At 42.8% G+C, this 14967-nt stretch overlaps 1 protein-coding gene across 5 annotated transcripts in view; it reads left to right on the forward strand.

Moving 5' to 3' along the window:
- Nucleotides 1-14967, forward strand: part of LOC112257633 (neurofibromin) — a 72388-nt gene that overhangs the window by 19045 nt on the left and 38376 nt on the right. For all 5 annotated transcript variants that reach the window (XM_024431356.2, XM_024431358.2, XM_024431359.2 and 2 more), the window contains exons 8-15: nucleotides 2445-2602; nucleotides 2683-2856; nucleotides 2994-3122; nucleotides 5538-5612; nucleotides 6413-6544; nucleotides 14020-14154; nucleotides 14637-14750; nucleotides 14853-14932. In XM_024431356.2, the coding sequence (XP_024287124.1) occupies nucleotides 2445-2602; nucleotides 2683-2856; nucleotides 2994-3122; nucleotides 5538-5612; nucleotides 6413-6544; nucleotides 14020-14154; nucleotides 14637-14750; nucleotides 14853-14932 (997 nt within the window). The remainder of the gene's footprint in view (nucleotides 1-2444; nucleotides 2603-2682; nucleotides 2857-2993; nucleotides 3123-5537; nucleotides 5613-6412; nucleotides 6545-14019; nucleotides 14155-14636; nucleotides 14751-14852; nucleotides 14933-14967) is intronic.

The following is a 14967-nucleotide window of genomic DNA, read 5'->3' on the forward strand; positions in this document are numbered from 1 at the left end:
TTACACCAGCCTAATCTCGGGAGTTGATAGGCTTGAAGTCATAAACAGCAGAGCTGCTGGCAAAATGCACAAAGTGCTGTTTGAATGAATGTCTATGAGCCTGCTGGTACCTTCCATCGCTCAGTCAGACTGCTCTATCAAATCATAGACTTAATTATAACATCATAACACACAGAAATGCGAGCCTTAGGTCATTAATATGGTCGAATCCGGGAAGAAGACGTTTATTCTTTCAGTGAAATACTTAACCGTTGCGTATTTTATCTAACGGGTGGCATCCATCAGTCTAAATATTCCTGTTACATTGCACAACCTTCAATGTTATGTCATAATTACGTAAAATTCTGGCAAATTAGTTCGCAATGAGCCAGGCGGCCCAAACTGTTGCATATACCCTGACTCTGCGTGCAGTGAATGCAAGAGAAGTGACACAATTTCACCTGGTTAATATTGCCTGCTAACCTGGATTTCTTTTAGCTAAATATGCAGGTTTAAAAATATATACTTCTGTGTATTGATTTTAAGAAAGGCATTGGTGTTTATGGTTAGGTACACATTGGAGCAACGACAGTCCTTTTTCGTGAATGCGCACTGCATCGACTATATGCAACGCAGGACACGCTAGATAAACTAGTAATATCATCAACCATGTGTAGTTATAACTAGTGATTATGATTGATTAAGTTTAATGCTAGCTAGCAACTTACCTTGGCTTCTTACTGCATTCGCGTAACAGGCGGGCTCCTCGTGAGGCAGGTGGTTAGAGCGTTGGACTAGTTAACCGTAAGGTTGCAAGATTGAATCCCTGAGCTGACAAGGCAAAAATCTGTCGTTCTGGCCCTGCAGTTAACCCACCGTTCCTAGGCCGTCATTGAAAATAAGAATGTGTTCTTAACTGACTTGCCTAGTTAAATAAAGATTAAATAAAGTTTTTAAATCTGCAAAATTGTCATCCAAAATTACTGATTTCCGATTGTTATGAAAACTTGAGATCGGCACCAATTAATCGGCCATTCTGATTAATCGATCAACCTCTATTTTCTACATTGTAGAATAATAGTTAAGAGATCAAAACTATGAAATAACAAAAAAAGTGTTAAACAAATCTAAATATATTTTGACTGCTTTGCACACTCTTATTCTCTCAACCAGCTTCACTTGGAATGCTTTTCCAACAGTCTTGAAGGAGTTCCCACATATGCTGAGCACTTGTTGGCTGCTTTTCCTTCACTCTGCTGTCCAACTCAACCCTAACCATCTCAAATGGGTTGAGGTAGGGTGATTGTGGAGGCCAGGTCATCTGATGCAGCACTCCATCACTCTCCTGCTTGGTCAAATAGCCCTTACACAGCCTGGAGGTGTGTTGGGTCAGTGTCCTGTTGAAAAACAAATGATAGTCCCACTAAGCGCAAACCAGATTGGATGGCGCATCGCTGCAGAATGCTGTGGTAGCCATGCTGGTTAAGTGTGCCTTGAATTCTAAGTAAATCACAACAGTTTCACCAGCAAAGCACCATCACACCTCCTCCTCCATGCTTCACAGTGGGAACCACACATGCGGAGATCATCCATTCACCTACTCTGCGTCTCAAAAAGACACAGCGGTTGGAACCAAAAATCTCCAATTTGGACTCATCAGACCAAAGGACAGATTTCCACCAGTCTAATGTCCCTTGCTGGTGTTTCTTGGCCCAAGCTAGACTTCTTATTGGTGTCCTTTAGTAAGTGGTTCCTTTGCAGAAATTCGACCATGAATGCCTGATTGACGCAGTCTCCTCTAAACAGTTTGGCTACAATTTCTGAGGCTGGTTAACTCTAATGAACTTATCCTCTGCAGCAGAGGTAACTCGGGGTCTTCCTGTTGTGGTCCTCATGAGAGACAGTTTCATCAAAGCGTTTGATGGTTCTATCCATAATATGGATTTGGTATTTTACCAAATAGGGCTATCTTTTGTATACCACCCCTCCTTGTCACAACATAACTAATTGTCTCAAACGCATTAAGAAGGAAAGAAATTCCTCAAATTCACTTTTAACAAGGCATAACTGTTAATTATAATGCATTCCAGGTGACTACCTCATGAAGCTGGTTGAGAGAATGCCAAGAGTGTGCAAAGCTGTCATCAAAGCAAAGGATGGCTACTTTGAAGAATCTCAAATATAAAATCTATTTTGACTTAACACTTTTTGGTTAATACATGAATCCATATGTGTTATTTCATAGTTTTGATGTCTTCACTATTATTCTACAATGTTTAAAATAGTAAAAATAAAGAAAAACCCTTGAATGAGTAGGTGTGTCCAAACTTTTGACTGGTACTGTATGTCTGTTATTGACTGCTGTTGCTTGGTTGTGTCTTTCCCAGACTGTGTGTTATTTACTGTGTTGTTGCTTGGTTGTGTCTCTCCCTGACTGTGTTGTTGCCTGGCCGGGTCTCTCCCAGACTGTGCAGAGAAGCTGTTTGACCTGGTGGACAGTTTTGCTGAGAGTGCCAAGAGGAAGGCAGCCGTGTGGCCACTGCAGATCATCCTCCTCATCCTCTGTCCCGACATCACACAGGACATCTCCAGAGAGACTGTAGAGGACACCAAGGTCAACAAGGTCAGACACAACCCACCCACGGGGCAGGGCACACACACTAGGGTTCTAATCAGTACACTACTCTTCTCTGTCCCTAACAGAAACTGTTCCTGGAGAACCTGAGGAAGGCCCTGGCCGGCCACGGGGGCAGTAAACAGCTGACTGAGAGTGCTGCCATCGCCTGTGTCAAACTCTGCAAGGCCTCCACCTACATCAACTGGGAGGACCACTCTGTCATCTTCCTCCTGGTGCAGTCCATCGTAGTGGACCTTAAGGTGAGCATCAGCCACAGATTGTCCTCTGATCATCAGTGTTATGGGAAGGTATTATAAACATAGTATCCAGTATTAGTCACCAGTGGTAACCAGTCACAGCTGATGCTATGGACTTTGTTTCTCCCTTCTCCTGTCAGGCCCTGCTCTTCAACCCAGCCAAGCCTTTCTCCAGAGGGGCGGGAAGCCAGAACGCAGACGTGGACCTCATGATCGACTGCTTTGTCTCTTGTTTCCGCATCAATCCCCACAACAACCAGCATTTTAAGGTATTTATTTGTGTTTATTAAGGATCCCTGCAGCTACTCTTCCTGGGGTCCAGCAACATTAAGTCAGTTATATATACAGCTTAAAATATTACATTTCATAACACTTACCCAAAAATTGAGTGTGTTCCTTCAGGCCGCTACTCCACTATCACATATTTACAATACAACATCCATGTGTATGTACATGTCTTATCATGTGTGTCTGTGCCTGTGTGTGTTTCTTCACAATCCCTGCTGTTCCATGCGGTGTATTTTTATCTGCTTGCATCAGTTACCTGATGTGAAATAGAGTTCCATGTAGTCATGGCTCTGTGTCGTACTGTGTGCCTTCCATAGTCTGTTCTTGGCTTGGGGACTGTGAAGAGACCTTTGGTGGCATGTCTTGTGGGGTATGCATGGGTGTCCAAGCTGTGTGCTAGTAGTTTGAACAGACCGCTCAATGCATTCAGCATGTCAAAACTTCTTTGAAAAACAAGTAGTGATTATGTCAATCTCTCCTCCACTTTGAGCCATGAGAGATTGACATGCATATTATTAATATTAGCTCTCCGTGTACATTTAAGGGCCAGCCGTGCTGCCCTTTTCTGAGCCAATTAAAATTTTCCAAGGTTCCTCTTTGTGGCACCTGACCACACGACTGAACCGTAGTCCGGATGTGACAAAACGAGAGCCTTTAGGACCTGCCTTGTTGATAGTGTTGTTAAAAAGACAGCAGTGCTTTATTATGGATGGACTTCTCCCCCATCTTAGCTACTGTTGTATCAACATGTTTTGACCATGACAGTTTACAATCCAGGGTTACTCCAAGCAATTTAGTCACCTCAATGTCCACATTATTCATTACAATATTCAGTTGAGGTTTAGGGTTTAGTGAATGATTTGTCACAAATTACAATGCTTTTAGTTTTTGAAATATTTAGGACTAGCTTATTCCTTGCCACCCATTCTGAAACTGACTGCAGCTCTTTGTTAAGCAGTGATTTCACACGCTGTAGAAATGATGTGTATAGTGTTGAGTCCTCTGCATACATAGCTTTACTCAATGGCATGTCATTAGTAAAGATTGAAATAAGTAAGGGGCCTAGACAGCTGCCCAGGGGAATTCCTGATTTTACCCGGATTATGTTGGAGAGGCTTCCATTAAAGAACACCCTCTGTTCTGTTAGACGGGTAACTCTTTCCAGGCTCTGTCGCAACCGGGAGGCCCATGAGGCGGCGCACAATTGGCCCAGCGTTGTCCAGGGTTAGGGGAGGGTTTGGCCGGCAGAGATGTCCTTGTCCCATCACGCTCTAGCGACTCCTGTGGCGGGCCTGGCGCATGCACGCTGACACGGTCGCCAGGTGTACGGTGTTTTCTCAGACACATTGGTGTGGCTGGCTTCCGGGTTAAGCAGGCATTGTTTCAAGAAGCAGTGCGGCTTGGTTGGATCGTGTTTCGGAGGACGCATGGCTCTCGACCATCGCCTCGCCCAAGTCCGTATGGGAGTTGCAGCGATGAGACAAGACTGTAACTACCAATTTGGATATCATGAAATTGGGGAGAAAAAGGGGTAAAAAATATATATATTGGGACAGGTAACTCTTTATCCACAATATAACCGGGGGTGTAAAGCCATAACACATACGTTTTTCCATCAGCAGACTATGATCGATAATGTCAAAAGCCGCACTGAGGTCTAACAAAACAGCTCCCACAATCTTTTTATCATCAATTTCTCTCAGCCAATCAATTATCAGTCATTTGTGTAAGTGCCGTGCTTGTTGAATGTCCTTCCCTATAAGCGTGCTTACAGTAAAATAGCATTGTATCTGGCCAAACACAATTTTTCCCAAAAGTTCACTAAGGGTTGGTAACAAGCTGATTGGTTGGCTATTTGAGCGAGTAAAGGGGGGCTTTGCTATTCTTGGGTAACATAATTACTTTTGCTTTCCTCCAGGCACACTCTAGGCTTGGACTGAAGCTATGGCAAATAGAGGAGGGCCAGTATCGTCCGTTATTATCCTCAGTAATTTTCCATCCAAGTTGTCAGACCCCGGTGGCTTATTGTTGAAAGACAATAATAGTTTTTTCACTTCTTCCACACTCACTTTACGGAATTCAAAATTACAATGCTTGATTTTCATAATTTGATCAGTTTTACTTGGATGTGTGATGTCGCGTTTGTTGCTGGCATGCCATGCCTAAGTTTGCTAATCTTGCCAATGGAAAAATCATTCAAGTAATTGGCAATATCAGTTGGTTTTGTGATGAATGAGCCGTCTGATTCAATGAATGATGGAGCTGAGTTTTGGAGTATAGTATTTCATAGAAAGGGTTGTTGATGCACACTTTTTAACCACATACTGGTGTGTTGAAGTAAGGCCTCTGTGATCCCTGGTTAATCTCTCTCTCTTTATTTGTCTCCTCCATATCAGGTCTGCCTGGCGTCATCCTCCCCTCCCACCTTCCACTTCGTCCTGGTCAACTCCCTACACAGAATCATCACCAATGTAAGTGTGTGTTGTCATGGCCCAACATAGGGTTAAGGGATCAATCAACACACCAAATGCCAATGTCCAGTGCCACTATTCAAAGTATATAAAGTGACCAATGCTGTGTGCACACAGTGCATGTCTAGAATGACCAGTGGTAACCTTATCTGTGGTGACTTTGTGTAGATGATGTCACTACTGTATACACTGGGCTGGCTCTATTACCCAGCCATTAGATCGACTACCATCTCACTCTGGATGAGCCATGCAGGGAGAGGAAGTGCTGTAGACACTCATGTGGTTTGTGTGTTTGTGTGTTTCAATAGGAAGTGCCTGAGGGAAGATTTCATACAGAGACCCTTTTATTAGCTCCCCATGTGCCTAGGAGACTGTGTGTGAGGGAGTGAGAGTATAACTGGTCTCTCTCTCACCCCCCTCACGCAAAGCACTTCCTGTCTGTGAGCAGAAGTCAGAGGCTGCTTTTGTTCCTGCGTGTCTCTGTCTGTCTGGGTTGGTGGGTGGGTGGGTAACAGAGAGTAGGAGAGTACAGCTGCCATCTTTCTCCCCTCCAGGCAAACTGGAGAAGTCTCATCTCTCCACCCTAACAAATCCTACTGGGCTGAAGGCCCCATGTCATTTTCTGAATGAGTTTGATTGGGATAAGACTCAACACCCACTTACTATTTAACCTACAGGCCCTTGTATTATCCAAGTCTCTTTACAGGATTACGTTTCGGTTTCAAATGTTTTATAATGAAGCCTACAGTAGATTTGTTTAGAGGATTGAGTTTAACCCTCTGTCCATTCCTTTGCTGCAGTCTCCATTGGACTGGTGGCCTAAGATTGATGCGGTGTACTGCTACTCAGGAGAGCTGAGGATCATGGTTTCTGAGACGCTGGGCCACGTGATGAGGGGCTGCAGTACGCACGCTCCCCTCCGCATGACTCCGGTAAGACGCACACACAACAAAACACACACTCTTGGAAACAAAAACATACTCAACAAACCCAAATATTAGCGGTGTGCATGATTCTTTTTTAAATGAATGGGCCATGTTGGGATGAGATGTTATTCAATGCCAGACTGCAGCGTCTGTGTGGTTTTACTGTGGAGAGCAGGAGCTTCACAGCAACGGGAGCAGCAATCCCCCCACCCCCAGACACTCTTTCTTTTTTCTCCAAATACAAACTTATACATACAAACAACAAGTTACAGACGCACTCAAACAACGACTACATCTCCTCTACCCAGACCCGTATGTATGCTCACACCCCCATCCTTAGTGCATTATTGTTTGCCACTTGGCAAACATGTACATAATGTACATAATGGAAAAATTGAATGATTAAAAGAGCAGGAGCTTCACAGCAACGGGAGCAATCGGCGGATTGATTGATTTCCAAGTTTTTAGTATATGTGTTTTTCAAGATGAGTGATGAATCGTCCAGCTCATTGGGTATCTCACTACACCACTATATGCAATGTCATGAAATATGCAGACAGATAGATTAAAAGAAAGTTTACATTGCAATACTTCTGACAGCCAACTTTCTTGCTCCGTCCATACATTTTGGACTTCATAGCATTCCCAGAAAGCTAGTAGTTTTACACTTAAGACATGACTCTGCTGTTGTGCTGTAGACTGAGTTTTCTCTCTTGTATAATAAATTGTAAACATTTAGTTTATACAGGATTAAACATACATTTTCGTTCAGTGTAATTTCGTTACTTTTGCGCCAACTTTCCCTCCATCTTGTGCTAACATCATTTGGTTCCAATCTTGGTTCCAATAGTTTTTTTCTTTTTTATAACTCAAATAAGATTCATTCAAGGTTGCTCTGATGTTTCTATTTCTATTCGAAACTTTTTGATACACTACATGACCAAAAGTATGTGAACACCTGCTTGTCGAACATCTCATTCCAAAATCCTGGGTATTAATATGGAGTTGGTCCCCCCTTTGCTGCTATAACAGCCTCCACTCACTAGATGTTGGAACATCGCTGCGGGGACTCCAGTCAGCCACAAGAGCATTAGTGAGGTCAGGCACTGATGTTGGGCGGTTAGGCCTGGCTTGCATTCGGCATTCCAATTCATCCCAAAGGTGTTCGATGGGGTTGAGGACAGGGCTCTGTGCAGGCCAGTCAAGTTCTTCCACATTGATCTCAACAAACCATTTCCGTATAGACTTCGATTTGTCCATTGGGGCATTGTTGTGCAGAAACAGGAAAGCGCCTTCCACAAACTGTTGCCACAAAGTTGGAAGCATAGAATCGTCTAGAACAGTGGTTCCCACATTTTTTATAGTCCTGTACCCCTTCAAACATTCAACCTCCAGCTGCGTACCCCCTCTAGCACCAGGGTCATCGCACTCTCAATTGTAGTTTTTTGTCATCATTGTAAGCCTGCCACACACACACACACACACACTATACGATACATTTATTAAACATAAGAATGAGTGTGAGTTTTTGTCACAACCCGGCTCGTGGGAAGTGACAAAGAGCTCTTATAGGACCAGGGCACAAATAATATAATAATCAATCATTTTGCTCTTTATTTAGGCATCTTTATTTAGGCATCATCCAGAAATCTGGCAGTGGCTTCTGATTTAAATTACATTTTCACAGAACCGCTTGTTGCAATTTCGATGAGGCTCTCTTGTTCATATATCGGTAAGTGGACTGGAAGCAGGGAATGAAAGGGATAACGAATACAGTTGTTTGTTTCATCAGTTTCGGGAAGGTACCTGCGTAATTGCACACCCAACTCACTCCGGTGCTTTGCTATATCACATTTGACATTGTCCGCAAGCTTGAGTTCATTTGCACAAAAAAAATCATACAATGATGGAAAAACCTGTGTGTTGTCCAACTTCTTAATCAGCCTCAATTTTGTCCCGCATATTGATGTAAATGGACTGTTTGAAAACGTGAATACATTTTTATTTGGCATACCCCTGACAGCATTGCGTGTACCTCCATACCCAGTTTGGGAATTCCTGGTCTAGAATGTCACTGTATGCTGTAGCATTAAGATTCCCCTTCACTAGAACTAAGGGGCCTAGCCTGAACCATGAAAAACAGCCCCAGACCATTATTCCTCCTCCATCAAACTTTACAGTTGGCTTTATGCATTGGGGCAGGTAGCGTTCTCCTGGCATCCAGCAAACCTAGATTCGTCCATCAGACTGCCAGACGGTGAAGTGTGATTCATCACTGCAGTCGACGAATGGCATTGTGCATGGTGATCTTAGGCTTGTGTGCTGCTGCTTGGGTATGGAAACCCATTTCAGTTCTTGTGCTGACGTTGCATCCAGAAGCAGTTTGGAACTCGGTAATGAGTGTTGCAACCAAGGACAGATGATTTATAAACGTTACATGCTTCAACACTCGGTGGTCCCGTTCTGAATTTGTGTCGCCTACCACTTCGCGGCTGAGCCGTTGTTGCTCCTAAACGTTTCCCCTTCACAATAACAGCACTTACAGTTGACTTGGGCAGCTCTAGCAGGCCAGAAATTTGACGAACTGACTTGTTGGAAAGGTGCCATTGTATGACGGTGCCACGTTGAAAGTCACTGAGCTTTTCAGTACGGGCCATTATACTGCCAATGTTTGTCTATGGAGATTGTATGGCTGTGTGCTCGATTTTATACACCTGTCAGCAACCGGTGTGGCTGAAATAGCCGAATCCACTAATTTGAAAGGATGTCCACATACTTTTGGCCATATAGTGTATATGTCGCAAGTAAAAGCCTTGTGTTGGGAGTTCATACAATACCATGTCTGGAAGGTTAAAACCACCCTCGGACTTAGTTGAACGTTCCTTTTTATTCTATGAATTTTATTTGCCCACATTAAGTCTTATTACTGAGTATACTTTTTAAAAGAATGTTGGGTAGGTGGTATTACAGAAAATAAATAGAAGACCTTTGAGCCATGCCATTCTTATTTATGGAATGCATTTCAATTAACGGGTGTGCCTTGTTAACTTCTTGCGTCGAGCAATCCCGTATCCGGGAGCGTAATCATAGCCTCAAGCTCATTACCATAACGCAACATTAACTATTCATGAAAATCGCAAATGAAATGAAAGAAATATTTTCACTTACAAGCTTAGCCTTTTGTTAACAACACTGTCATCTCAGATTTTCAAAATATGCTTTTCAACCATAGCTACACAAGCATTTGTGTAAGAGTATTGATAGCTAGCATAGCATTAAGCCTAGCATTCAGCAGGCAACATTTTCACAAAAACAAGAAAAGCATTCAAATAAAATAATTTACCTTTGAAGAACTTCAGATGTTTTCAATGAGGAGACTGTTAGATAGCAAATGTTCATTTTTTCCAAAAAGATTATTTGTGTATGAGAAATCGCTCTGTTTTGTTCTTCACGTTTGGCTAAGAAAAACCCCCGAAAATTCAGTCATTACAACGCCAAACTTTTTTCCAAATTAACTCCATAATATCGACAGAAACATAGCAAACGTTGTTAAAATCAATCCTCAAGGTGTTTTTCACATATCTATTTGATGATAAATCATTCGTGGCAGTTGGGTTTCTCCCCGGAAGCAAATGGAAAAATACACGCAGTTGGAGATTACGCAATAATTGCGACGGAGGACACCAAGTGGGCACCTGGTAGATGTAGTGTAAAATGGTCAATCTTCCAATGATATGCCTACAAATACGTCACAATGCTGCAGACACCTTGGGGAAACGACAGAAAGTGTAAGCTCATTCCTGGCCCATTCACAGCGTAGCCTAGTGGTTAGAGCGGCAGCGTAGCCTAGTGGTTAAAGCGTTGGACTAATAACCGGAAGGTTGCGAGTTCAAACCCCCGAGTTGACAAGGTACAATTCTGTCGTTCTGCCCCTGAACAGCAGTTAACCCACAGGCAGTTCCCAGGCCGTCATTGAAAATAAGAATATGTTCTTAACTGACTTGCCTGGTTAAAAAAAATAAAAAAATTGGAACACAGCGCCTTCAAAATCTGGGGCACTTGCTGTTTGAAAGTTCATCTTGGTTTCGCCTGTAGCCTCAGTTCTGTGGCACTCACAGACAATATCTTTGCAGTTTTGGAAACGTCAGAGTGTTTTCTTTTCAAAGCTGTCAATTATATGCATAGTCGAGCATCTTTTCGTGACAAAATATCTTGTTTAAAACGGGAATGTTTTTTTATCCAAAAATTAAAAGAGCGCCCCCTATATCCAAGAAGTTTTAGTCATTTGTGGAATTTCTTTCCTTCTTAATGTGTTTGAGCCAATCAGTTGTGTTGTGACAAGGTAGGGGTGGTATACAGACGATAGCCCTTATTTGGTAAAATACCAAATCCATATTATGGCAAGAACAGCTTAAATAATCAAAGAGAAATGACAGTCCATTACTTTAAGACATGAAGGTCAGTCAATCTGGAAAATTTCAAGAACTTTGAACGTTTCTTCAAGTGCAGTCTCAAAAACCATCAAGCGCTATGATGAAACTGGCTCTCATGAGGACTGCCACAGGAAACAAAGACCCAGAGTTACCTCGGCTGTAAGTTCATTAGAGTAAACTGCACCTCAGATTGCAGCCCAAATAAATGCTTCACAGAGTTCAAGTAACAGACACATCTCAACATCAACTGTTCAGAGGAGACTGTGTGAATCAGGCCTTCATGGTCAAATTTCTGCAAAGAAACCACTACTAAAGGACAACAATAAGAAGAGACTTGCCTGGGCCAAGAAACACGAGCAATGCACATTAGACCGGTGGAAATCTGTCCTTTGGTCTGATGAGTCCAAATGAGAGATTTTTGGTTCCAACTGCCGTGTCTTTGTGAGACGCAGAGTAGGTGAACGGATTATCTCTGCATGTGTGGTTCCCACCGTGAAGCATGGAGGAAAAGGTGTGATGGTACTTTGCTGGTGACACCGTCCTGTGATTTATTTAGAATTCAAGGCACACTTAACCAGCATGGCTACCACAGCATTCCTCAGCGATACTCCATCCCATCTGGTTTGCGCTTAGTTGGACTATCATTTGTTTTTCAACAGGACAATGACCCAACACACCTTTAGGCTGCGTAAGGTCTATTTGACCAAGAAGGAGAGTGATGGAGTGCTGCATCAGATGACCTGACCTCTACAATCACCCGACCTCAACCCAATTGAGATGGTTTGGGATGAGTTGGACCGCAGAGTGAAGGAAAAGCAGCCAACAAGTGCTCAGCATATGTGGGAACTCCTTCAAGACTGTTGGAAAAGCATTCCAGGGGAAGCCAAGAGTATGCAAATCTGTCATCATGGCAACGGATGGCTACTTTGAAGAATCTCAAATATAAAATATATTTAATTTGTTTAACACTTTTTTTTTTTTTTTGGTTACTACATGATTCCATATGAGCTATTTCATAGTTTTGATATCACTATTATTCTGCAATGTAGAAAATAGTAAAAATATAGAAAAACCCTTGAATGAGTAGGTGTGTCCAAACTTTTCACTGGTACTGTATATAAATCTGATAACTCTCTTGATAACCATCTTTGATAACCACTCACTTCCCTATCGTGTGTGTGTGTGTGTGTGTGCGTCATCTTGCTCATATCTGTGTGTTTGGTCTACTCATCTCATGGAAGTGAAGGACGGCAGAGGGAACTCTCTGACATCATTGACTCGGTGGTGCTTCTTTGTCCTCTGCTTATTTTCTCTTTTCATATTGCCCCGTTCTTTCCTTCTCCTCCTCCATTTTCTTTGACCTGGCTGCTGCCGCTCACTCACTCAGATGCCAACCTGTCACAGTCACTGTTTTGCATGGCAGTGGGCGTCTGTTGCTGTAAGTATAACTGCCACCCCTACCACTCCCCACGCTTCCTCCTTCCGACTCCTCTGCTGCTGACCTCTAACCCCTGACCCCACCCTCAGGCTACCACAGATAAGCGAGAGCCCCTGTCGTCCTCCACCTCCTCTGTGCTCTGGTTGAAGTGAGCCTGTGTCCGACTCCTCCCTCCACTCCATCTCATCTGTATGCTAGGCTAGCTCCTGGAGCATGCTTCTCAGTCTGTTAGTGCTGAGCGATTTTTTTTTTTTTGTTTGTTGTGCTTTTTGAGGTCTTTTCGGTTATTAAAAAATAACCACTGTTTTCGATTTTCGTTAAGATGTAATTCAATATTAAATGCACAATGCATTATGTGGATTGAATGCTGTAACTAAACAGAATACAACAATTAATAAAAGGCCAATGTTTTTGTGACCATTACTGCTTATTAACCATTGTTTATTCACATTACTTTAATAAAATATTTCAGTTTGTTTTATTTGATTACTTTATTATTTAGTTCCAAGTCATCTCATCTCTATAGATCTGCTGCCTACGCTGTCTGACAAAATCACTATTTTAGTAGTTCTTCAAAGTAAATGAGGCATACTTTTGTTATTGCTGAATACCAATTATCAATCACTTAGATCATGTATTTTCAGGTAGATAACTCACAAAGCAACTGCTCTCTGTCTCGCACGTTCTTCTCTCTTCTCTCCCTCAGTGTCTGCCCCACACAGACCGGACAAATAGGCACACAATGGATTATGGTCATTGTAGTTAATTACCACGCTTACTACGCTAAACCATGTGGAACATTGGCCTGTTGGAAACTAAACTCTACTAAATCGCCCAGTTCGGGCTTGATCTGATTTATCTCTAGAGAAACTGCACATTGAGCTCACAGAAAAAAACTGAACAAATGGAAGTTAAAGTAATTGAACAAATGTTGGTCAATTAGTTGTTTTAAAAAGAAAACCAATGGACTTGTTGGTTAATTGCTCAGCACTACAGCCTGTTGAGGCTGAGTCCTACTTGCACACTCACTAATACTTTGGATTGTTCATCACCTTTATTTGAACTCCTAAATGGAGGATTTTAATATAATCACAGTGTTGATATGCCTTCAAACTAGGTTCTATGAATGGCTACTTGGTTGTGTTTATCACCTGTGAACGGATGAGAGGCCTATAGAATATTTTGGTGCATAGTTGAATATTTCCTTCAAACACCACTAGAATGCTATTTCCTCATCCATAATTCCTGTTTGCAGTGTCCTGGTGTTTGTGTGGGCCTGCCCATGATGGTTTAGGCATGGCTCCTGTCTGTTTGTCCATCTCCTGTTTCATGGCCCACCAATGAAGGGCACTTATGAAACAGTGTCTCTCTCTCGCGCCCCCTGTTTGACCCCTGATTCCTTCTCTCCTGGTGGCTCTCCTGATCCCTGTGCGCTGGGTCACTGTTGCTCGGAGGGTGGGAACTTGTTTGTCTGATTACAGTAGAGATACTCTGCATCTGTTTCTCCTCTACTTAATTTTTCCTTGTTTACCTTTCTCTTTTCTATCACTCTCCTCATCTTAAAAGAATGCTCCTGCTAATGGCTAGTCTCTACTGTTCGTTTCCTTCAGAGTCTGACCTTCAAGGAGAAGATGACCAGTCTGAAGTTCAAGGAGAAGACCACAGACCTGGACACGCGTAGCCACAAGTACCTTCTGCTGGCTCTCGTCAAGCTCATCCATGCTGACCCCAAACTCATGCTACATGTTAGTGTTTGCTCTGTTTACTTTAGGACTCCTGGACAGAAATAATGTGTATTTTGCTGTTTGAGGATGGCCGTTTAACACAGTAGTTGTACTTATCCTTTAATTCTACATTTGTTGTGTTGGATTAAGCGATTTATCGTTGTTAATTCCACTTGCAGGGTTAGAGTTAGACAAATTAGCCAAGTGTTAGGTTAGAGACTTGTTAGAACGTCTTAGGGCTCAAACACACCAATAGCGTTTGCCTGCCGAAAGTACTTGCAAACCGATGTTACATGTAGAATTGTGCGAAATTGTCAGACGTCAACAGCACACTCGAACGGGAGATCCACATTCGGTGTGATGTGGGCCACCCTTTTAAACTGGTTTGGGATTTGCAAAGACTTTTAGGCAGACTAGACCGGGAAAGCCACTCTTGGCATGTTTGTATATTTTTGTGTGTGTGTGTGTGTGTGTGTGTGTGTGTGTGTGTGTGTGTGTGTCAGAACCCGGGTAAGCAGGGTCAGGAGATCCAGAGCAGTACAGCAGAGCTGATCACCGGCTTGGTGCAGCTGGTGCCTCTGGCCAACATGGGAGAGTGTTCACTGGAGGCCATGGAGGTGAGCCCCATCTCTCGTTCTCTCACGCTCCTTTTCTCCATTATGGTTACATTTTGCCACAGTAGCTAAAACATACTCCTTGTGTTCTCTTCCTTTTTATAGGCCCTCTTGGTCCTGCATCAACCTGAGGCCATAGAGCTGTGGAACCCAGATGCTCCCATTGAAACCTTCTGGGACATCAGGTAGCTTCAGCCCTCCTTTTTATCTATATTGTTTT

The sequence above is a fragment of the Oncorhynchus tshawytscha genome, linkage group LG09, assembly GCF_018296145.1.
Source record: "Oncorhynchus tshawytscha isolate Ot180627B linkage group LG09, Otsh_v2.0, whole genome shotgun sequence".
Lineage (NCBI taxonomy): Eukaryota > Metazoa > Chordata > Actinopteri > Salmoniformes > Salmonidae > Oncorhynchus > Oncorhynchus tshawytscha.